This window comes from Sapajus apella, unplaced genomic scaffold (genome assembly GCF_009761245.1).
Source record: "Sapajus apella isolate SASKATOON/1434 unplaced genomic scaffold, GSC_monkey_1.0 scaffold7, whole genome shotgun sequence".
Lineage (NCBI taxonomy): Eukaryota > Metazoa > Chordata > Mammalia > Primates > Cebidae > Sapajus > Sapajus apella.
Window position 1 is genome coordinate 23,638,105 of NW_022436947.1, and position 26,439 is coordinate 23,664,543.

Consider the following 26,439-nt stretch of genomic DNA (forward strand, 5'->3'; position numbering starts at 1 on the left):
AAAGGAAAGTATGGAAACGGAAAAATGTTATCACTTTAATTTAGCTTAATCACATTTAGGTCTGAAAACAAGGTGGCCTTCAGTCAAATTAACTGGAACTTGGCACAGTAAATCTTCAATTTAACCTTAAATTTGGAGTTGACATTTTTATTGTTAGAATAAGAATAAGCCTTTAAAAAAATGTGTATTTAACATTTCTGTTTTTAGAAATTGTGAGTTTTTACCCCCCAGTTGCTGAAACCTTCTTGTATTTAAAAAAAAAAAAAAATATATATATATATATATATATAAATTATTTTTATAAGGCAATTTTTCTAGCATATATATTTGTTATATTAAGATTGCTCAGTCATAGTATAAGGGCTTTGTAAAATGATGTGGCATCTTAGTTTCAATAGATGCTTTATTACCATTGATAAGGCTGAACACATTAATTAATGCCCAAGGTTTTTACGTAATCATTGTGTAATTGTTAACTTGTTGAATATTATTGCATGTTTTAATAAACAGAAGATATCTTGGGAAAAATGTTGCCTACTTTCTCAGAACATAAATTTAGTTGTAAATGTCACTGAAGTGGATTGGTAGATAAAAATGTAATTTTGGCTTACAATAGTAACTTGTTTTCTAGTCGTAAGCAAATGCGTGACATATCTTTGCTCTAAAAGCATAGACTGGAATTACAAAAATAATATTTTAGAAAGAATTTTTAGAATACCTTATTTAGAAACATTACTTAAAAACATTAATAAATATTGTCATATATGTTGTAATTTTTCTTTTTAGCCTTTTTAAACCTATAAAGAATCAAGACATTTTTGTCATAAGATATTAAAATGTAGAAGTCCATGTAGGTAAATGATGAGTCTTTCTTGATTAAAAAAATTTCTTAAATTCTCTGCCTCAGGATAGCTAATTTAAGTATTTTATAAATGTCCCTAATCCTTCTTAAAAATACACATTTTTATATAAATATATAACCCCCTCACACACATACACACACTTCACTTGTTTCGGATCTTTTCTAGTCAATACATAATAAGTTTACCTCCATTTTTTAGCTGCATAATATTCTTTATTATTAATGCACTGTAATTTATTGAACCATTATCATGTTGACAGCATTTAAGTAGTTTATAATTTTTGGTCTTATGTTGTATGGTGGTTAAGAGTACTGTCTTATGAACCAGACTGCCAAGGTTTGAATCCCAACTTTATTATTTACTAGCTCTGTTATTGGGTAAGTTATTCATCTTTTCAGTTTCAGTTTTATAGTATGGGATAAAAATACCACCAACATCATAAAGCTGCTTTGGGTTTAGAACAGCGCCTACCCACGGAGTAAGCACTCAGATGTTTGCCGTAACAATGATGATAATACCGTTGGTACATGTTAATTCTGTAGATGACTTCCAGAAGGAGAATTGCTAAAAAGGTTTGCACATTTAAAATCTTGCAAGTTATATCTAAACTGTCCTCCAGAAAGTTGTTTCCACTTTACATTTCTAAACCAAGTGAGAGTATCCTTTTTTTTTTTTTTTTTTTGGCATCCTTGCCAACATATTGTTAGGCTTTGTGGTTTAAGCAATGTCATGTATAAAAATAAGCATGTTATAGTTTTGTTATTTTTCTGATTTTTAATTAGTTTGACATCATTCCTTAAGTTTTTAAGCCTTTTATATATTTCTTAATAAATTGCCCCATTATCATTTTAAAATTTATCTCTTATCTACACATAGGAGCTGATTTTATCTTTGTTAGTAGTTTTACCTGTATGCAAACAGTGATAAATGTCTTTGGATTATCTTGCATATTTAAGGTATATTTAATATTCCTACTCGAATACCTGGAAATCTGCCTGGTCCTTTTGCAAACTCAAAATAGGATGGAAGTAAAGAAAGCTAGTTGATGAAAAGCTCTTGGCATTAATTTTTCAAAACACATGAACAAAAACCAAGATCACACACACACACACACACACACACACACACACACGCAAACACCTTTCAAATTCTGACTTGACTTTTATCTTATTAGTGTCTGGTACATGGTAAGAAATTACTATTTCTAAATTGAACTCAATTCTCCATCAGATAGATTATCTTTTGATAAGTCTTTTGATTATAATAATGTTATACATACTGATTGGGTTAAAATTATATCACTATCTCCTTATAAAATTCATTTGAGAATTTAGCTTTTTTGTCTTTTGCCATACTTTAAATTCTAAATTTGAAATGACAACTTAACTGCTTTCATTTAAAAATGTAATTTTTTTTCCTCTTACATCTTTCAGGAAAAAACTTTCCATACTAATAGCTGATATCAGAGAACTAGTATATGAGTTTATAATTTATTGTTTATAAGTTGTCTAACTTTAGTCTATTGGTTTTCAACAGTATAATGGTAACCAGGAATTCTCAATGAGAATCCTTCCAAAAAAAAAAAACCCTGCTATGCTTGAATAAAAACTGTTACGATTTCTTTGTTATTTTTTTACATGGTTTCATCTGCCTTTTTATTGTAAAATTGTCTTACAGTGGTAAAAATAGTCAGAATTTTCACTGTTAAAATTAATCAAAAATGTATTTAGAGTTACTCTATTAAGAAATATTGAAAATTACTTATTTGTGAATGATCTTAGATTCCAAATTTATGTCCCAGGTCCTATTATTATAAGCTTCATGACCTTGCTAACTTCTGAAACTGAACTTTTATTTCTCATCTGTAGAATAAGAAAATTTGTTTCATTGATTTTGCTGGGTTCTTGTGACAGTCAGATGCAATATCATGTAAAAATGTTTTGTAAAGGCCAGGCGTGGTGGCTCATGCCTCTAATGCAGCACTTTAAGAGGCCGAGGCGGGTGGGTCACGAGGTCAAGAGATCGAGACCATCTTGGCCAACACAGTGAAACCCCGTCTCTACTAAAAATACAAAAAAATTAGCTGGACATGGTGGCACGCGCCTGTGGTCCCAGCTACTCGGGAGGCTGAGGCAGAAGAATTGCTTGAACCCAGGAGGCGGAGGTTGCAGTGAGCCGAGATTGTACCACTGCACTCCAGCCTGGTGACAGAGCAAGACTCTGTCTCAAAAAAAAAAAAAGTTTTGTAAAAAGTATTGCATATAAATATAAAAAGTTTCAAAAAAAAATGGTTGATGCCATTAAAGAATCACACTTTAGTTATGAGTTTACTACTAAGCAGATACCAAGAGTACCTATTAATAATTAGGGATAGTATATTTTCAAGTAAATAATAAAAATTATCTACATAAAAAATTTATGCCTAAGGAATATGTTACACCAAATTATAGAAGAATTTATAATAAATGTGTAATTCCAAAAGAATTAATGAGAATTTTTCATGTTCCTAAAATAGGCAGTAGGATGATTAACAAGCAAAGTCATAAATATGGTCTTTATCCATTCTTTAATTCTAATTTAGTTAAATACACATTTTCTAGGTGAGAGAGAACAATAGTTTTCTTTATTGAAAGCCTCACTTGGATTTAACTCTTCTTTTTAATCTTTTATGGAGAGGAAGTAATGAAGTTTCTTCTTTCATATAATAAAAATACCTGTTTTGAGTATTTTAGCTCACATATATATATATATATATATATATATATATATATATGTATATATATTTGTTTTCAAATTTTGCTAAATTTTATGCATCCTGGTAGTTTTTAAAATAACTGACAAGGTCCCCTTAACTTGTATGTTATTTATTTTTGTTAAACAGATAACAGTGTCATAAAATCTTAGAGTATCTTATAATTCACATTCCACATTTGAACATGTTCTTCCTGAACATATAGTTGGATTCATTTTTCTTTATTCCCTTTTGGCTGACTAAAATATTTTATTTAAAATAAAGCAAGGGTCTTTTATGATACCTTATTTATATTTTCAGTGATAAACTGTAAAGGAACACTGACTTAAAGCAGATTTCTTTTTTAAAAAATATTTTTAACTTACAACTATTAGAATTCTGAATAATTTTTTAAAAATAATTTCCTTGTTTTACCTATTCTTATTAGAGCTGATAGCATATCAAAACTGTAATTCATACAGTCTTTGAAAAGCCATGTTTTGCCTAATTATTCTAATTTTGTTTTAAATAAAGTAATAAAATGTGGTTAAAGGACCTTTTGTATCCTCCCCAATCATATTCCTTTTCCTTCTTTCTTTCTTATAGAAGCAACCACAATCTTGTAATTTGTGTGTTTTTTTTCTGCCCAAGTTAAATTATACATATGATCATCCATCTGTGCATGTGTATATGTAATCATCCGTAAATATTCTATAATGCCATTTGACATACTTTTTCTTCCACTTTCTTACTGAGATCCAATTTACAAAATGAAATGCACAGATCTTTAGTGTAAGGTTTTTATTGTGACAAATTTACATGCCCATGTAACCCACATTCATTTCAAAATATAGAACATTCTTCCTTACCCTAGGAAGCTCCCTTAGGTCCCTTCCAAGATAATCCCCTGAACCCAAAAGACAACTACTTATTTTTTTCCTACCCTGCATTAGTGCTTTGTATTCTACATCATGCAGTATTGTACTTCTTAATGTCTAAATTCTTTTGCTCAGTAGGTTTTTGAAAGCCTATATTTTGTGTATGAGTAGTTAATTTCTTTTTATTGCTGAGGAATGTTCTAATGTTTGAATATATTACAGTTTGTTTATTCTCCTAATTTGCTTTTCATTACTAATATCTAGCTTAATTCCACTGTGGTGAAGGAACATATTCTACCTGATTTCAGGTCTTTGAAACTTGTTGAGATGTTCTTTAGAGCCCATAGATTCTATACACACTACCTATGGTCAATTTTTGCACTATAAAAGAATGTGATTTGGCAATGGTTTACTATAATGGTCTACAGTGATACTGTGATATAATAAATATATATTTCACCTTTACCCCTGGCTCCTAACACAGCTCCTTAATGCCTTGTAATTTCTTGAATGATGGGATGAATATAGAGCGTGTTTGGTTAAAATATTTGGTCTTAATCTCTGGTTCTTGGCACTAGAACTTCTGAAACCCTTGGAATCTCCCTAGTGATAAGTGTCTTTTGACATCTCATACTAATGAGATTACTGGTTGTGGGGGGAGAGGCAGAAAGACCAAGCCATGATTAAAACGTTGAAATTTTTAACACTACCCCCTGACCTCCACAGAGAGAGGAGAGAGGCTGGCGATTGAGCTAATTACCAATGGCCAATGATTTAATCATCCTTTCATAAAAACTCCTAACCTGTAGGATTTGTAGAGAACTTCTGAGTTGGTGAATATGAAAAGTACTGACAGAGTAGCATGGTGAAGTCTCACACCATCCCTCTCCTTCCCACCTGGGAGGTAAATTGTCTCTTTGTGCAGCATATCTGGACAAAGACTCTATACACACTACCTGCCCATTAGTCATCTACATTACCTTCTCCTGACATCCAACCATTGACATTGTCATGGCTTGATAATGCAGGATCACCAGAAGCAGATGATTCTCCTTCTAATGTATGATCAGAAAGTAAAAGTAACTTAATACTACATCACAATGCCTGTCATTCACCCTGCTTCATCTCATCACATAGGCATTTTATCATTACATATCCTCACAAGAAGGAAAAGGGTGAATATAGTACAATAAGATATTTTCAGAGAAAGATCACATTTACATAATTTTTATTAGAGTATATTATTGCAGTTGTTTTATTCTATTATTCCTGCTGTCTCTTGCTGTTTCTGATTTGCAAATTATATTTTTTCGTAGACACATACTTACAGGAAAACAACATAGTATTTAAAGGATTCACTGCTATATGTGGCCTCAGGCATCCAATGGAGGTCTTGGAGTGTATCCCCTGTGGATAAGGCAGGGACTACTGTACTGACATTTTTATTTCCATGTTCTATCAGTTACTGAGATTTGCATTTTGGTCAATCTTTTAAGCCTCCCATATCCCCATTGCATTGATCTTTTGCTTTTATGAAGTATGACCCTTGGTATACAGTAATTCTTACTTATTGTAATATACTTAATCTAATATTGGTATAGCTATATCAGCTTCCTTTCGCATTTGTACAGTGTTTTTCCATCTTTTTGCTTTGAGCCTTTCTATGTGCTTTTATTTAAAGTAAGCAATATATAGTTTTCCTTTTTTAATCCAGATTGATTGACAATAGTTTTCTTTTCATTGAAGTATTTAGTCTACCTGCCTTTAATATGCACACCGATTGGTATTTCATTGGTCATTGCTCTTTTTTTTTCCAGTTCTGATTATTTTTTGATTAATCAAATATTTTTTATTCCATTTTATGTCTTGCTATAGTTATTCATTCTTTTATTATTCTTCGAGTGGCTACCCTAGAAATTATAACATACATTCTTTACTTATTAGAGTCTACTTTAAATTAGTACTTTTAACAATTCCTGGACAATATAGGAATCTTAGAATATTTTAACCTCATTTGTGCCCATTCCACCCCTGCATTTGTGCTGTTATTGTCATATATTTTAAATCTATCTCTCTCTCTTTTTTTTTTTTTTTTTTTCTGAGATGGAGTTTCGCTCTTAGTGCCCAGGCAGGAGTACAATGTCGCAATCTTGGCCCACCACAACCTCTGCCTCCCGGGTTCAAGCGATTCTCGTGCCCCAGCCTCCCAAGTAGCTGGAATTACAGGCATGCACCAGCATGCCCAGCCAATTTTGTATTTTTAGTAGAGATGGGGTTTGTCTATGTTGGTCAGGCTGGTCTCAAACTCCCGACCTCGGAGTTTGAGGTGATCCTCCTGCCTTGACCTTCCAAAGTGCTGAGATGACAGAAATCTATCTATATTTTAAACCTCACAATTTATTACCATTTTGGTATTGCTATCAATAATGTTATTACCTACTTTTATTTGGATTTACCCACTCACTCATCCTTTCTGGCTTTCTTCATTCCATTCTCTATTTTCATGTTTTAATCAGGGATCAGTTTTCTTCTGAAAACCTTTCTTTAAAACATCTGCTGGTGACTGTGTTTTTGTTTGAAAGCATTTTAATTTTGAATGTATTTTTATATTGGTTTTCATTTTTGAAAGTTATTTTCACTGGGTATAGAATTCTAGGTTAGCTTTCCTTTCTTTTGGTACTTTAAAACTATCATTTTGTTGTCTCTTATTTCTACTGAAAACTTGTGTGGCCAGCACAGCTGACAGCATTAACTTAAGCATACCGTGATAATGACCCTATGGTCTAAGGGGAATATGTGTTTGGAGTTCTGAGCTAAGGAACCTGGAGATTCACTTCTTATCTAAGAGGGGCATCAATAGCAGCAATAGATAGTAATATGAGGTATAAAGGTTGAACTAGTATTACAAGTTGGGAGACTGTCACGAAGACCCTATTTAGTACATATAGCTCCTATCCCAAAATACATCTTGGGAACGGGTATCTTGTCAGGCTTGACCCTCCAAACAACTGCCGAAAAATTCCAACTGAGAGTTAGGATGGTAAAACATAATCAGGGGAACACAAAATGGTTACCAATACAGCCAGTACAGTTGTCAGCCCCATAGCAATTAGTAGTACTGAAGCAATACGACTTGTGGGTAGGGGTTAGGGGCATGATAAAATCACAGAAACTTAAGGAATTAGCCCAGGTAGACATTAAAAGGACAGTAGTACACAGCCCATACAGTAACACTGTATGCTTGGCATGTAACTTTTTTTTACCAATTTAGCCAGAGCCACCTTCAGCCTCTCCATTGCCCCAAAGTCAAGACCAATTTGCATTCACCTGGAAAGGGGAACAATGGACCTTTACCATCTTGCCCCAAGGATATTTACATAGCCCCACTATCTGTCAGGGTCTAGTGACCAGAGACCTCAATCAATGGACTACCCTGGAGAGGGTAACATGTTTTCCATTAAATTGATGATATTGTACTAACAAAGTCTTTTTCCAGCTTACAAACTGCAGCCCCACCTTTGGGTTAGTAATGGAGGTTGCTAGTCCCCATCTTTCCGTCTCATATGGCAAACAGTGTATGGGCAGCACAGACAGTTAAGGGTCCAGGCTTATGTCATCCTGTTGGGTAACACTAAAGTTGTTCTTTCTGCCATTATAGATAAGGTGTAGGCCTACTCAGGTCCTACCACACCAAAGCAGTTGCAGACCTTCTTAAGCCTTATAGGGTATTGGTATCCTTTTATTCCCGAGTTGGCCCAACTCCTCAGGCCCCTGTACCACTTAGTCAAGATGGGGGCCCACTGGAGCTGGTCCACAGAAGAAGATGAGGCCTTTAAACAAACTAAAGTCATAAGGAAACAAATATAAATCCTGGGAACTCTAGTACAGGGACAACCTTGTGAATTGGACATAGCCAGTTACCCTGAGGGGTGTGCCATTAAGGTTCTAGTCCCAGCCATGGAAGGGGGCTGAAGCTAAATACATCATCCCTTACAACAAGTGGACAACATGACAAAGGGGCCCCCAGTACTGATATGCACCTGGTATCCCATAGCAGGTTGGTAAAGGTTACCTTCCAGAAACCAAATTCTGGGAATTCCCAGACACAGATGTGGCCAAATAGCAGACATACCTGCAACATTAGGCTCCAAACAAGAGGAGCACATCAACTAATAGCTCCTTAAGCGCAGAGTTCCATTTGGTTCTCAGCCCTTCACCTGTTTGACAACTGAAGGACAGTCTTGGTAGAGGCTACTGAGCCTGGTTTAATCAACTCCAAAGTGCCTAGAAAAACCGTCAATACAGTATGATTTCTATTATGTTTGTTATTCTCTTTTGTAATAGTTGCATTTGGCTGCACATACTGCTTCTCCACCTACCTGGCCCCCAAAAATCACACACACTAAAAAATTATAAAAATGTGAGGGACATTCAGGAATATGCTGAGGTGGAATGTATGGCAGATGCACTTGACAGCAATAACTCAAGCATACCCTAAGAGTGGCTGAATGGTCTAAGAAGAATGCGTGTTCTGGCTTCCGAGCTAAGGAATCTGGGAGTGGCCAACCCAAAGATTCACTCCTTATCCATGAAGGACATCTGAACCCCTGGCCCATTCCTTGGAATACAGGCTGTACAGGGGATTAGAGACCCTTTGTTTTGGGTTAAGTGGAGTTTGCTAGGTGAAGTTTGCTAGGTAGAAATTACAAAATAAAAATGCTATGTAAGGCTGGGCATGGTGGCTCATGCCTGTAATCCCAGCACTTTGGGAGGCTGAGGCAGGCAGATCACCTGAGGTTGGGAGTTCAAGACCAGCCTGAGCAACATGGTAAAATCCCATCTCTACCAAAAATACAAAATTAGTGGGCATGGTGGCATGCGCCTGTAATCCCAGCTACTTGAGAGGCTGAGGGAGGAAAATCGCTTGAACCTGGAAGGCGGAGGTTGCAGAGAGCCAAAATTGTGCCATTGCACTCCAGCCTGGGCAACAAGAGTGAACCTAGGTCTCAAAAAAAAAAAAAATGCTATGCAAATAATTGTTTTTTACAAACGGTATCAATTTTCCTGTCCGGCATGTCATTCCTGGACTAAGTTCTTAATCCCTGTATTAAGTTCTCAAACTCTGTGTCTCATTTGTTGGTTCTGGGTCTCTCCTTCGACCTCTTAAACACAGTGCCATCCCTATTGGAGTCAGTAGGGGTCTAGCACAACAAAAGTCAGCTGCTACTCTTACTGATTCTTTGAAGGTATTAGATTTTATCCTCTGGTTGTTTTTAAGATTTTCTGTTGGTCTTTTTTTTTAATCAGCTTTCCTGTGGTATCCCTAGATATGGTGGGGTTTTGTTTTTGTCCCACTTATAGTTCACAGGAATTCTTAAATCTGTTGTTTGATGTATTTCATTAGTTTGGGAAATCTTTCAGGCAGTATGTCTTAAGATACTGCTTTTTGGCAGGGTGTGATGAGTCATACCTGTAATCCCAGCACTTTGGGAGGCCGAAGCTGGTGGATCACAAAGTCAAGAGATCAAGACATCCTGGCCAACATGGTGAAACCCTGTCTCTACTAAAAATAAAAAAAATTAGCTGGGCATGGTGGCACATGCCTGTAGTCTCAGCTACTCAGGAGGCTGAGGCAAGGAGAATCTTTTGAACCCCAGAGGTGGAGGTTGCAGTGAGCCAAGATCTCGCCACTGCACTCCAGCCTGGCGACAGAACTCCGTCTCAAAAAAAAAAAAAAAAAAAGATACTGCTTTTTCTTCATTTTCTCTCTCCTCTACAATTGATATTTAGACCATTATACCTATACCCATTTGTTTCTTAACAGTATTTCTTTCTTTATCTTCTTCATATTTCACACTGGGTATTTTCTTTTGGTCTGTCTTCCCGGCCATTAATTCTTTTCTGTAACTAATCTACTATTAAACTCATCTATTAACTTTTTTATTTTATCAATCTTGTTTCTTAGTTCTACAATTTCTAATTGCTTCTTTTTTCTCTAAAGTTTAGGCCTTTAATTTTTCTTTCTATTTTTCTTTAACAGTAATCACACTTACTCTAAATCATGTTTTTAATAACATCTATAGGTCTTTTTTGTTTGTTCATTTGTCACTTAGCTCTGTCTCTTAGAATGCTTGGTAACTTTTGGTTGAATGCTAGATATTATATAAAACTTTGGTACAGGTCTGTTTGCTTCCAGAAAATATTTAATGTTCTTCTGACTGATAGTTAGAATAAGGGCAGATCACCTCAATTTAATCAGTGATTAAGATGGTTCAAGCCTGGATTTGAGGATCAGTTTATTTCTTGTATTTTCCACAGTCCCAGTTCAAACTTGGGGATCTCCCATCTATCAGGCTTCCTCAAGCTCTCCCTTTGAGGATCGTGAATCCAGTTTTTACTTCCTCAGCTGTTTATGGGAATGCTGAAAGCCCTCTTAGTATCTAGTTTCAGCTTGGTCTTCTTTAGCCCCTGAAAATACTTTGAAGGCAGAAGTCCAACAGAAGATCACTTCTCTGCAGGGTCACCTTTGTTATTCCCTTTTTCCCAGATTCTTGATTCTTGAAGTTCTCAGTGCCTTGGTAGACCTGAACTCCAGTTTTAGGGTTGCAGTTCCCCATCCCCATAAGAAGGCCTAAAAGTACTGCTTTCTGCTAATGCTACCCAGGAATTGGCAGATGTCTAAAGGGAAAAAGTGGAAGAGGATATAAGACTAAATTCAACAAATGTTGCTTTTCTCTCCAGGAGCTTGACTTCTTCTGTTTTGGCAGACTTGGTTTTTCTACTGTATCTTCAAGCATATTTGTATTTTATCAGCTTTTACAGTCTTTTTCAGTGGGAGATTTGATCTAACAAAACTTTTCTGATAGCTCGAAATGGATATCCAATTCCTAGCATTTTATCGTAGTCAAAATGTCCTTTATCATAGTTGTTTCATTAATCTCTCAAGTATAAACTGAGTGTTTTAAGCAGAAAATACTGGACTGTATATAAAAATATGACATGAAGACCAACCATTTTACCCTCAGTACAGATAAATGACAAATACATCATTGTGAAAATATATTATTTTTGGTCAGACTGAGCTTTGCTTTCTGCTTTTCTTTGAATGCCCTCTAGTGGAAATTTTATTGAAACAAAAAAAACAGAAATTGAGACTAACAAAGGGTTCTATGTCATCCAGAAATAAATTTTAATTATGGTTAGATAATATATATAAACTGTATTCTTTTTAACTATTTTTAAAAGTTCTATTGAAATACAATTACAACCCCCACAGATCGTACATAACAGGAAAAAAAGAAAACTCAGGCAACAATCCCTGATGAACACAAATGCAAAAAAAACTCAACAAAACACTTGAAAATTGCATTTGACAAAACAATAAAAAGATCATCTGCTATGATTAAATGGGATACATCCAAAGAATGTGAAGATGAATAAACACAAATAATTGTGACACATCATTTCAGCAAATAAATAACAAAAATCATATAATCATATCAGTAGATGCTGAAAAAAATAATACTCAATATTCCTTCATGATGAAAACTTAACAAAATGAGTACAGAAGGAACATAGCTCAATCAGGGCTAAATATGACAAACCCACAGTGAACATCATAATCAATGGGGAAAACTTAAAATTTCTTTCTCTATGATCTGGAACAAGTGTGGCTACTTTTCCTACCTTTATTTATCATAGTACTGGAAGTCCTACCTAGAGCAATTAGGCAGGAGAATGCAATAAAAAGCATCCAAATTGGAAAAAAGGAAGTTAAACTGTCTCTGTTTGCAGGAAACATGACCTTGTATATCTAGAGAGAGAACTCTATAAGATGCCACAAAAAAACTTACAAGAAATAATAAATTTGGTAAAGTTGCAAGATATAATATCGATATACAAAAATGAGTAACACATCCATAGGCCAACAGTGAAACTTCTCAGAAAAATTAAGAAAGCTATTTCAAAACAGTAGCTAAAAAAAGAATACCTAAGGATAAACTTAACCAAAAGGGCAAAAGATAAATATATATGAAATGAAAACTATAAAACCTTAATGAAGGATAGTAAAGCAGACACAAGTAAATGGAAAGATATCCCATGTCCTTGCACTAGAAAGAATATTAATGAAATATTTATATCACCCAATGTGATCTACAGAATCAATGCAATCCATGTTAAATTACAAATGGAAATAAAATAAAAATCATAAAATTTTTAATGGAAATGCAAAATACCTCAGATAGATAAAAGAATCTTGAACAAAAAAGAAAAAGCTGGAGATATCACACTGCCTGATTTCAAAATATGCTACAAATCTATAGTAACCAAAACCATATGGCAGTGGCAAAAAATGTGGAGGGGGGTGGGGAGAGCAGATAGACATAGACAAATGACAGACAAGTATAGACAAATGAAACAGGATAGAAAATTCAGAAATAAATTCGTGCAGTTACAGTCAATTCATTTTTGCCAAAGGTACTAAGAACACACATTCTATAAGGACAATCACTTGAATAAACTATGCTAAGGAAAGCGCAACACCCACATGTAGAAAAACATGTCTAGACTGTTATCTTACCACAAACAAAAATCAACTCAAAATAAAAATTTAAATGGATGACCCGAAACTGTGAAATTACTAGAGAAGAAAACACAGGAAAAATGGTTCCTGAAATTAATTAGGATAAGAAATTTTCAAATAAACATCAAAAACACAAGCAACAAAAGCAAAAATAGACAAATGGATAAACCTCAAAGCTTCTGCAAAACAGAGAAAGCAATAAATAGAAAGAGGAAACAATGCAGAGAATGGAAGAAAGCATTTGCCAGCTATGCATCAGACAAGGGGTTAATACACAAAATACATAAAGAATTCAAACTAGTCAAAAGAAAAAAAAAAGATACAATTACATATTGTAAAGCTTAAGGTGTATGGTTCAATGGTTTAAGCATATTTACATCATTCTGCAGCTATCACCATAATCTAACTTTTGAACAATTTTATCATTTTCAAAAGGAACTTAGTATGCATTAGCAGTCATTGATTTCCACCCAAACCTCCCAGCTCCCACCCACCCCTTAGCAACCACTAATCTACTTTATAACTCTATAGATTTGCCTGTTCAGGAAGCCTAGTAGGTGAAGGAAAAAAAAATCACTTAATGTCATTTGTTTTTAAAATTTATTTCTGTTACACAGTTAATACATGCTAAACACTAGGAGATAGAAGATGAAAGACCCAGTCCTTGTCTCAAGAATTTGATAGCACAGAAGAGATTCCAAGGCTATAGGCATTTACAACATAGGAAGATTAGAGGTAGTAGAAAGTGTCTCTAGGAACAGAAACTGGGAAAACTTAAATGAGATGCAGATGACAAGTGAAACCTTCCTAGCAGTTCATTTCTCAAACTTAGTTGTTTTTTACTGTTTGGTTTTTGGGGCTTTTTGTTTTGTTTTGTAGTTTTTGTTTTGAGACAGTCTTGCTCTGTTGCCCAGGCTGGAGTGCAGTGGCGTCATCCTGGCTCACTGCAGCTTCAACCTGGGGTCAAGCCATCCTCCTGCCTCAGCCTTCTAAGTAGTTGGGACTACAGGTGCATACCATCATGCCTGGCTGATTTAAAATTTTTTTTTATAAAGACAGAGTCTCACTATGTTGCCCAGTCTGGTCTCAAACTCCTGGGCTCAAACCATCCTCCTGCTTTGACCTCCCCAAATGCTGGTAGTACAGGTGTTAGCCACTGCACCCAGCCTCAAACTTTGTTTTGAAAAATGAGTAGGAGCTAGCCAACTGAAGATCGTAAAAATGAATATTCAGTTTAGAGACAGGTGTATGTCCAATTGGAGAAGGATGAAAATGACGTGTTTCATTTGGGCAGTTGTAAATACTGTAACTAGAAATATTGCAACCAGAGCATGAAATATTAGAATAGAAAGTATTCAGAATTGACCCACTTTGACAAAGGCTAGATAATAACCTGTGTAATCCTACTGAGAGATATGAATTTTTTTTTTCTTTTTCTTTTTTTGCAATGGAGTTTTGCTCTTGTTGCCCAAGCTGGAGTGCAATGGCAAGCTCATGCCTGTAATCCCAGCGCTTTGGGAGACTGAGGTGGGTGGATCACCTGAGGTCAGGAGTTCGAGACCAGCCTGGCTAACATGGTAAAACCCCGTTTCTACTACAAATACAAAAAATCAACTGAGTGTGGTGGTATGCGCCTGTAATCCCAGCTACTTGGGAGGCTAATGGAGGAGAATCGCTCAAGTTCGGGAGGCAGAGGTTGCAGTGAGCTGAATATCATGAATTTTATCATGAAAGCTACTGAATAATTTAAGAAAAATGAACATATTAATATTTGGTAAAGGTTATTCTGACAGCAGATTGAGGATGAATAGGAATCAAGAAATACAGTTATAAGATTGTTACAAGAGCAACTTAACAATGTTTCATTGACACTATACTTGCGAGTATGTATAGATATACTTCTCTCTTTACAATGACTATACAGTATTCCACTGTATGGATGTGATATCTTAATCCAGTATTTCATTAAAGAACACTTGAATTGTTTCCAGTTTTTTACTTTCACAAAAAAATGCTACAGTGAACATCTTTGGCAACTTGGATAGTTTTTTTTTTTTTTTTAATAAAAAACATTCCTAAAGTGGAGTTGCTGAGACAAAGTTATATGTATATTTAAATGGTGATAGTGTTGTGGGAATGCAGACCTTGAGCATGAGACATCCAGGTTCTTGGTGTGTTGAACAAACAGTTGAACAAAACGCACAAAGTAACAAAGGAATGAAACAGCAAAAATGGGGATATATTGAAGTGGAAAACACTCCACAGGGTGGGATTGGGCCTGAATCAGTGGTTCAGGGGCCCTGCTTACAAGGTTTTCTGGGATTTATGTACCTCTTTTGAGATCCCTATTGGCTACCCACTATGTGGATGAAGAATTTGGCCTGTGGCCAATTAAAAGCTGAGGTCTGTTGGCCTATGGCCAACCAGGGGCCAGCGTGGACTGGTGCCCTATGCAGACAAAGGGATAACCCGTGCTTGGCCTACGGCCAATCATTGGCACTTTCCCTTTCCACCTGAGCCTCAGTGGAATGGGGAGGCTTTTAGCCTCTGATTCTTTATTACTAGGGGGTGGAGAGATGGGGATTTCTTTTTGTTAGAAATAAATGTTGGATTTTGTAAAATACTCATTCTGCATTTATTGAGATAATCATTTTTTTCATTTTTAGTTTGTTAATATGGTACATTATATTGATTTATGTTTCAAATGTCAAACCAGCCTTGCATTCCCAGAATAACTGCCCTTAGTCATGATGTATTGTATATTTTTGGATTTGTTAAAATTTGTTCAGAACACTTTTATTTTCAGTGAAGATTATTGGTTTGTGGTTTTCTTTCCTTATAATGGCGCACTCTGCTTTTGGTAGAAGAGTAATTTGTGCTTCATAGGATGATTTGAGAAACGTCTTCTCCTTTTCAGTTTACTGATGAGTTTGTTTAGAATTGATGTTGTTTTTCATTAACTGTTTGGTAGAATTCACCAGTGAAGCCATCTGGCTTGTTGTTTTCTTTGTGGAAAATTTAATTTAATTTATAATTACTAATTGAGTTTTTTTTTTTAAATAAGTCTAGGGCTATTCGGTTTGTTTTTTAGTGAGCTGTGATAGTTTGTGTATTTTGAGAAATTTATCCATTTCATCTAAGTTATCTAATTTATTGGCATAAATTTGTTTATAATACTTCCTCATACTTCTAAAATCTGGATAATCTGTACTGAGGTTACTTCTCTTTTTCCTAATACTGGTAAGTTGTTTCTTCTCTCTTTTTTTTCTTAGTCTAGCTATAGGTTTGTAAATGTTATTGGTTTTTCTCATAATAAGGATCTGAACAAGAATAAGGAGTTAGCAAAATGAAGGTCTGAGGAAAGGGAAGAGCACTTTCACAGTTCCTGCAAAGGGGAGAACTTGGCATTTTCAAAGATAATTAACTGTTAAGTGACCAAGAATGGAAGCATGGAGAGCAGTTATGAGGGTATGGCAATAATATAAGTCAGAGTAAGATGATGTTAGTTTGGACCACTGCAGTGGCTAATGAGGTGATGAGAAGTGATCAGAAGCAGATTATGAAGGTAGGGTTAATAGGACCTGTTGATGACTTGTACTTGGAATGATAGAGAAGAGTCATGAATTATGCCTAGTCTTAAGCCTGAGCAATGTGGTTAATGGTGCCTTGATGAAATAGAGAAGACTGAGAGGAGCAGATTTGGGTTATTATAGGGGTAAGTGCAGTGGAGACGACACATCAAGAGTTTGGATTTAGACATAATGAAGAATTTGAATTCGAATGGTTAATTCAAATAATTTGTTGTTTTCGCATGTGTGTGTGTATGTGGGTTTTTTGTGTGTTTTTTGTTGTTGTTGTTGTTGTTGTTTTTGAGACAGGGTTTCACTCTGGTTGCCCAGGCTGGAGTGCAGTGGAATGATCTTGGCTCCCTGAAGTCGACCTCCCAGGCTCAGGTGACTCTCCCATCTCCGGAGTAGCTGGGATCATAAGTGTGCATGACAACACCCAGCTAATTTTTCTGTTGTTGTCGTATTCTAAGTAGAGACAGGGTTTTATCTGTTGCCCAGGCTGGTCTTGAACTCTTGGACTCAAGCAATCTACCCTCTTCAGCCTCCTGAGTACAAAGATTACAGGCATGAGCTACCACATGTGGCCAGTTGCATATATTTTTTTGTGTTTGCTTGGATTATCCAGGAAATTCAATCTTTACCTCGTGAAGATCGCCTGTCTAATGAAGCCTGTATGTAAGAGATATTCAAGATAGAGGAGGCAATGTTGTACAAACTGCCTTAGCATATAATTTCACATAAAATCTTCAAATTATAATATACCATGAAGTAGAAGACACAGATATATATGAATTGCTTTGTGCTAATAAGGACATTGGTGTGAAGTTATCAGATTCAGGGTATCCCTTATACTAACACCCTTACAGAGAAATAGTCTATTTGTAGGTAGTAAATGTAACATGAATAACCAATATAAACTTTCTTGGTAATATCAAAACATAGAACTCTGAAATTATTTTTCTTTTCCAAAGTTCTTTGTGTGTAAATCAAATATATTTCACCGACTCACGAAAATTGGGCCCAGAATGTCAGACCTCCTTTAAAACAGACCGTGATGTTAACGTTCAGCCCAAGTAGAGCAGATAAAATGGGGTCTCCTTGGAATAGGCCCAGAAGCTAACTAACTTTCAGTAGTAGAAGGATTCAATCTCTAATTTTGGGAAATGATAAACTACAGAGAAACCACTATCCTCTTCCAGAAAGTACTCTTAAGAGAGTATTAAACTGGTTAATCCATTGGACTTATCTCTTTTCTGATTATATATAGTAAGTCTCCAAGTTAGAATAAAATTCCTTCAGTCTCCAACTAAAGTAGAATCATAATATATTAAGGAAGAAAGTTTTTCAATTTACATTTTTGTTTCAGCAATCCTCTAAATAAAATGTAATAAGCATTTGTTTTAGCAAATCCTTTGAGGCCAGAGAACTTATTTGGGTTATTCATTACTATATTCCTAGCATAAGCATAGTGTGGGTACTCTGATAGTTTTCTAGATGAATACATATATTAGTGAAACTTCATAGTAGAAAGCATGGCTTATTTCATGATTGTTTTAATACATTTCACTAGAGGGTGCTGTGTAAGCATTCAGCACTTTAAAAGTGTTATCTCTTTCACTTGTACTTATTTGTAGGAAGATTGGATTTTTAAATCACCTGATTTAGCAAAAGTTTTCATTTATTTTTGTTTTCAAAGCAGTGCTTGTGGTATTGTGTATGGTTAAATTAATGAAAACGACGGATTAATGGCAGCATTAACACCTATTTTTTTTTCCTCCTCCTTAGGAGACTTATGACCCCAATCATGTATGCTGCTCGAGATGGTCACACCCAGGTTGTTGCTCTCCTTGTTGCTAGTGGAGCAGAAGTTAATACCCAGGATGAGAATGGTTACACTGTGAGAAACATTTTTACAATGTTTCTTTTTGTTTCTGAGACACTGATACCATGTTATTATTATCACTAATCTACAAAAAAAAGTTTTAAGAAGTAATAATTACAAAAGGGCTGGGATATAATTGCTATCTGTTGAAAAAAATCAACAGTTAAAACAGAAGGCCAGGCCTGCTGGCTTATGCCTATAATCCCTGCACTTTGGGAGGCTAAGGCAAGTGGATCACTTGAGTTCAGGAGCCCAAGACCAGCCTGGCCAACATGGTAAACCCCATCTCTACTAAAAATACAAAAAATTAGCCAGGCGTGATGGTGCGTGCCTGTAATCTCAGCTACTCAGGAGGCCGAGCCAAGAGAATCACTTGAAGCCGGGAGGCAGAGGTTACAGTGAACCAAGATCGCACCACTGCACTTCAGCCTGGGCAACAAGAACGCAACTCCGTCTCAAAAAACAAAAAGAAAAAAGAAATAGAAATAAGGAATTTAACTCTCTTAGTCCTTAATCTTGACACAAAAAAATATATAACTCAGCAAAATTTGGGCTCTGAAATACACATAAGAATTCTTTTTTGTAGAAAACCCTTCAGTGATTAGCAAATAAATCATTTTATTCCATAACATCAGTTAATTGTATAAAACACTGCCTTTAAAAAAATCAATGAGCTTTGCAGTCAGCTTTGCAATTACAGCTTTGGAAATGTGTTTACATTAAATTGTGAAATGAAGAGATTGCATCATTCCATTAATTATTCACTTTTTTATTGTGCCATAAATACTGTTGAAAACTTCTCCTATCTGTCTCATATACACTCTCTCTCTAAACAATCTTCCTTTCTCCCCAACTTACAGGCTTTAACGTGGGCAGCACGTCAGGGTCATAAAAGTATAGTTTTGAAGTTGCTTGAACTTGGAGCTAATAAAATGCTACAAACCAAAGATGGAAAGCTGCCCAGTGAGATTGCAAAAAGAAACAAACATCATGAGGTATCCTTCTGCATATATTAAACTTTTTTTTGTGGCATATCACATTATAATTTGTAGAACTTCTGTATTTTTTGTTAGAATTTACAAGTGTAATTATAGTGTATCTGGCAATTATTAAATTGTTTATATATGTGTATTTCCTCCAGCCAGGTAATGAAAACTATTTTTCTAGAGGATTCATCTTCTAAACAAGATGCACTTATAATACACTAATTTAAAAGCTCTATAAAAGAGTAATAAAATCTTATTCTGGCCCCAGGAATAAAATTGTAATAAACTATTTAAACCTTTTTAACTGGTCCAGAATTTTAAAAGTTATTTAGTGAAAGCTAATAAAATGCCAGAGTTTGAACATGTAACTAAACATTCTTTTGTAAGTTTAATTAATATATTAAGCAATTTAAAAATTTAATTGTTTAAGCAGCATTTACTCTTATATGTGTGACAGGGCATACAATAAAGTGATAATACAGCTGGATGTATAATCTGTCATGCAGATGTTAAACTCAATAATAAATACTTGTGATACATTAAGTTACTTTATCAATATGAACTTTTCGTCTGAAGATTAAAGCATTAGCCACAAGTCTGTAATGTCTAAGCAAGGACCAAATATAGTACAATTATAAAACTAAGTTACTTAGTTTAAGAGTTTGTAACACTGAATTCCTGAATTTGAAAACACATAAAATTCCAAAGATTCCATCATGTAATCATCAGACCAAGCCACTTTTACTGCATATAAAGTAACTTCCTCTAACCTTTTAAGCAACCTGATAAACATGCCTATCATTTTCCAAATGTTATTTTAATATTTTCAGAATTATTATAAGGTAAATGGTAATCACTAAAGCCCTGTAGAACTTGAAAAAGGAATTTACCATTTTTCTTCTCAGCTCTGAAAATTCAAAAACTTAAATTTATTTTATAACATTGTTAAATTTAGAGTATATGACACCAAACTTGAAATAAGTTTATAAACATCAAAGGTTATTTTGAGTCATAAATCATTTATTGAAATGAGATTTGATCTTGCATTTTGACTGATTACATGATATAATCTTGACTTCCTAATAAGTTAGATTTTAAAACTAAGAAATTCACCATATCTTTTTGGGGTATTCAGTTAGGATTTGTATACATTTAGTCATGCTCATTATTCTCTTTCCATTTAGCAATGTTTTTAAAGTACTACCTTAATATTTAATCTGAGTCTCTTATCCAAATGGAATTTTTAGTTTTGCTTTATAGCTTACCAAAAATATTACTCTCTTCCTTTAATCTTTACTATTTTTAATTAGATGTACTTTTTTTCTTTTCTGACTATTATTATACGTCAAGGAAGAATTTACTTGATATCCCACTTACCCTGATTTGTTACACATTGTATATATGTATCAAAATATATGTACCCCAAAAATATGTACAGCTGTCATATATCAATTTTTTTTAAAGTTGCTATCAGGGTAAATTGTGAAACTTCTGTCCCTCTTACTCGCTAAAATTTTCTTTCTGGATATGAGATAATCATATGGTTTCTTTTAAGTGTAAGTTATATTATACAGTGTTAATTATATTCGAATGGTGTTAACTTTTTTCAGATCTTCAACTTACTTTCTTTTACTTTAAATCCATTGGAAGGAAAACTTCAACAGCTAACTAAGGAAGAAACTATTTGTAAAATATTGACAACAGATTCTGATAGAGAAAATGACCACATTTTTAGGTAATATAACATATTTTAGTTCAACAGAATACCTATAAGAAAGTAAAAAATGTGTATATTTTGCTGTAGTAAATGTGGTGACTTACTTAAAATATCTGATATTTTAAATGTTTATGAGCATTTTTAAATGTCTGGGTTTTTAGTATTCTCCAGAATTTTAGAAAATGTTTATTCATTTTTATGTACTAACTCTAATAAAAACTTTAAATGTAAACTTTAAGTACATTAAAATATTAACAATAAAACTTATTTTTAAAAGGTTCTGAAATTATGTTAGTGTTCAAACAGTATTATGCCTTGTTTTCTAATTATTTTTAGTACGTTTCTAATTTTATAAGCTAAAATTAAAAATATACTTTTCCCCCTGGAACACTGCTGTTCAGTACATGGCCAAAAATAATTCTCCCCTTACCCCATTTCAAATTATTTACATTTTATTTATTGCAATAAAGAGGTGGTTTGTTTTTCGTTTTTTGCTTTTTGTGGGGTTGTTTGTTTTTGCCTCAAACACTTGGGCTCAAGCAATTCTTCCACCTCAGTCTCCCAAGTAGCTGGGATTATAGGTGCATGCCACTGTGCCAAGCTGAGGAGATTTTTATGTGCAGAAATTTCACAAGAAGTACATACTGGCATGTATTTTCATTTTGGGGAAAGATAAGCTACATTCCTCATATATATTCAGTCACAAAACTTCACTCATTCCTTTGATATAGCATAAGTCTGGTGTGCAGATTGCAAATATATTCTATGTTAATTCATTCTTATTCCTTCTTACTCATATTCTCTTGCAATATAAATATATATTTATTGCTTGTGCATTTATAGTCTATTCTGAAATTGACATTGCTATAAATGTATATAGTTCATATGCAGCATTTGGAGATCTGGAAGTATTTTTACATGGTCTTGGACTTGAACATATGACGGATTTATTAAAGGTAAGATCTTATGTAACTTACAGTGAGTTATGTATATATGTTTATTTGTTGGTTAATATAACATTAGATATTAATTCATAAACATGTCTATGAATAACTGCCAATTTACTTTCCTCCATAATTTTTAGTACATTCTGATTTTAAATTTGTAATAAACATTTCAAAAATGTATTATTCTAGAAATTTATATAAATTGGAATCTGAGATTAAACAGTTCTTACCCACTGTATAACTTCATATACACCTGAGCCCTTAGATACAAATCTGTATTTGTTCATCTTGAGTAGAATATAGGAAGAGCATGATTTTAAACCAAACACACCTGGTACCAGATTCTTGCTCTAATGTTTAATCATTGAAATATGTGATTTAAATATCTCATTTTCTTCATAAGGATAATAATACCTAGTATAGGGTTGTCATGAACGTTAAATCAGATCATATGCCAAGCACTATCTCGGTGCTTTAAGTATACATTCTGGGGTTTGAGTCCATGACAGTTATCACCAAAGTGGGGATACTGCAGTAAAGCACTATTTAAGATAGACTCCTCTTGGGAGTATGCACATGCTGTTAAAGTTTTTCAGAGTTGAGCTTCATTGCATAATCTTGAAATTTCTCCCTATGTTGAGAAATCATGAGTAAAAAATACATGATGGTTTAATGTGATACAGTCAGAAATTTAAAATACTAATAAAACATTTCTGTCAAATTTTATAGAACTGCTTTTCTTTTAATGTAAACAAATATGAATGGTAATCATTTTATTTGAATCTGGAAAACTAGCTATATTTATCCTTTTTAGGTGAGTATAGTTACTATGATACTTATTACTATCTACTCAATAGTATAGTTCTATATCTACATATCCTGTCCCCTCTAGAAAGTTGGGATTTGTTTGAGAATGAAGCATGTAACTAACTTATGAATACTTCACTACTTCCCCTTCTACTATTTTAATTATATTGAAAGGTGGCCTTTTTTTTTTCCTTTTATACAGGAAAGGGATATAACTTTAAGACAGCTTTTGACCATGAGGGAAGATGAATTTACAAAGGTCAGCATCAGTTTCAAAAATTCCCAATATATTTTTTGATGCTTTTTAAATTGTGGATCCTTTTCTCTGTTTAAAATGCTCTGTTTAAAATGATTAAGGATAACCATAACTAAAATTTTGTGTTAGTATGTTAGTATTAAGTTACTTTAAGAACATGTGAAGACCTACAGTTTGGGTTTTGTTTTGTTTTGGTTTAGATTGTTATGATGTCTGAGCTAAAACTGATCCTTTAGTTTCAAATGTGAAATAGATTTGTAATATAGAGCACTTAGAAATAAGAGATTGTCCTTTATGTATATGGATATTAACACATGTCTTCCAAGACTTTCGTTTGGTTCTCAAAACTGTTGAGACCTATTATTTTGCCATCTTGTATTATCTCATAACATATAGCCACAGGATGTATTAGAGATACTTTGATAAATAGGATATGTAAAAAGCAGTGATCTGGCTTCGTGATCCCATTGGAAACTTAAAATTTTTAATATCACTAAAAATCAATAAGCATACTACAAAGCTAAATCCAGTATAGAAAATTTAGTTTAACACTAAAGGTAGAATACAAAGATAGGGCTTAATTCTCATTTATCACTGATAATATTTTAAATAAAAATTTGAAGGAAAATTTGTTTTACTGTGTTTTTTTGAAATATTACATATTCAGTTCTAGTAATTTGTTGTGGAAGTCCAGCATAATTGTTATGTATTGCAAAAAATTGACTATAGTTATTATATATAATATCTAAATATTTTAATACTGTAACTAACATCAATCACAGCTATAAGAAAGCCGTATATTTTTTAGAAATGTGTTATTTTTCCAATATATGCCTATTTTTTCAAGACGTGAATTCATCAAGTAAGAAAACATCTGTAGTGATTTTGAGTTTTATATTATTCAAGTATAACTAACTTACTGTACCTTAAAATTATTTCTGCTCAGAATGGATTTACCAGTAAAGACCAGCAGAAAATTCTGGCTGCTCTTAAAGAACTAGAGGTAGAAGAGATACAGTTTGGAGAGTTGTCTGAAGAGGCAAAGCTAGAAATCAGGTAAAATTAACTTACTTGTTTATATTAACAGTGTTAAGAACCAACTGTTCTTTTTTAGTTTAATTTTCATAATGTCTGAGTCATTTTACTTGATACCATCATTTTCCCAGGGTAATAAATTTTGGAATATACCATGTTCTAAAATTGGATGTGCTTTGTAAAGTTAATTTTTATAAAGCCATTTACCAAGAAGCAAAACAATGTGTCTTCCTGTTAACTCACATAGAAATATTTTTGTTTTATTTTTTCATTACATCTTGCTAAATTGAACTTCAAAAACAATCCCATGCTTTTTATAGTATACATTTTACTCTAAAAAATCATTTTAGAAGTTAAATTGAAAATTCAAACTAGTAATATTTTCACTTAGGGCAATAAGAAAACGTATATCATGTAGCTCAGTTCTATTTTCAGCCTTACTATATGAGAAATTATGGTATCAATATGTAAGCTTCATTTCCAGTATTATAAACTTGTCAAGCAGTGGTTATTAATAATCCAAAATCTATTTTGAAAATAATGATATTTGATTTTATTAACATATTATAGAGCAATAAATGATTTTTTAAATTTTTGAAATATAGATTCTTGGGGTATTTCAAAGATTTACATAGTGAAGTCCCATACACTTTTTACCTAGCTTTGCCCAATATTAGTATCTTTTATAACTGAGGACAGAATCAAGTTAGAAAATTTACATTGATACAACCCACAGAGCTTATTTGTGAGCTATGCACTCATTTGTCTCTGTGTGTGTGTGTGTGTGTGTGTGTGTGTGTGTGTGTGTATACATAATTTTATCACATTTGTAGTCTCATGCAACTACTTCCATATTCAATGTACTTAACACAGGGCTCCCTCATACTACCCCTTTATAGCCACATCTATCCTTCTTCCCATGCCAACCCCTAGCAACCAATAATTTGTTCTCCATCTTTTTAATGATGTTATTTCATGAATATTGTAGAAATAGAATCATACAGTATATCTCCTTTTAAGGTTAACTTTTTTCAGTCATCCTAATTTTCTTGAGGATCATCAAAGTTGTTGCATGTATCAGTACAATAGTTAATGCCTTTTTATTGCTGAGTAGTATCCTGTGGTATGTGTATACCACAGTTTGTTTAACCATTTATCCATTGAAGAATATTTGAGTAGATTTTAGTTTTTAGCTATTCCAAATAAAACTATTATGAACATTCATCTACAAGATTCTGTTAGAAAATACATTTTCTTTCTCTGGGATAAATGCTGAAGAGCATTTTTAGAGCATATTTAGTATATTTTAAAACTGCCCAACTGTTTTCCAGAATGGCAAGACTATTTTATATTTCCAGCAACAGTGTATGAGTAATCCAGTTTGCTCTCCGTGCTCACCAGCATTTGGTGTTAGCATGATTATTTTTTAGCCATTTCTGATAGGTATACAGTAATAGCTTGTTGTGTTTTTATTTGCACTTACTAATAGCTAATGATGTCAGACAGCCTTTTGCTTATTTGTCTTTGTACTTTTTGTGTTGAAATGTCTAACAGTATCTTTTGCCCATTTTTTGTTGGATTAATGGTTTTTTAATGTTGAGTTTTGGGAATTATCTACATTCAAATCTTTTGTTGGATATGTGATTTGTAAATATATTTTTCCACTCTGTAATTTTTCTTTTCATCCTCTTAATGGGGTCTTTCACAGAGCAAAAACCTTTATTTTGATGAGATCTAAGTTACCAAATTTTCCCTTTACAGAATATTACTTTTGGTGTATTTTTAGTATCAAGTTAAAGAACAGTTTAAGAAATTAGGTCTCAAAGATTTTCTCCTATACTTTTTTCCTAGAAGTTTTATAGTTTTACATTTAAGTCCATGATACATTTTGAGTTCATTTTTGTAAAGGTACGTGGTTTAGGCTGAGGTTCATTTCTTTTTGCCTAGGGGTGGCTAATTGTTCTAGCACTATTTATTGAAAAGCCTGTTCTCCTCCACTGAATTGCTTTTGATTATTTGAAAAATTAATTGGGCATATTTGTGTGAGTATAATCTGGGTTCTCTATTTTGGGTTTTTTATGTGTCTATCCCTCTGCAAGTACCACATGTGTTGATCACTCTGTGTGGTAAGCCTAAATATCAAAAAGAATGATTCCTCTCATTTCGTTCTTTTTCCAAATCATC

The 26,439-nt window shown here is 33.7% G+C and overlaps 1 protein-coding gene across 2 annotated transcripts in view; it reads left to right on the forward strand.

Moving 5' to 3' along the window:
• ASZ1 (ankyrin repeat, SAM and basic leucine zipper domain containing 1) overlaps positions 1–26,439 on the forward strand; it is a 56,725-nt gene that overhangs the window by 14,960 nt on the left and 15,326 nt on the right. For both annotated transcript variants that reach the window (XM_032275767.1, XM_032275768.1), the window contains exons 5-10: positions 18,411–18,522; positions 19,368–19,502; positions 21,104–21,228; positions 22,091–22,166; positions 23,167–23,223; positions 24,167–24,276. In XM_032275767.1, coding sequence (XP_032131658.1) covers positions 18,411–18,522; positions 19,368–19,502; positions 21,104–21,228; positions 22,091–22,166; positions 23,167–23,223; positions 24,167–24,276 — 615 coding nt within the window. The remainder of the gene's footprint in view (positions 1–18,410; positions 18,523–19,367; positions 19,503–21,103; positions 21,229–22,090; positions 22,167–23,166; positions 23,224–24,166; positions 24,277–26,439) is intronic.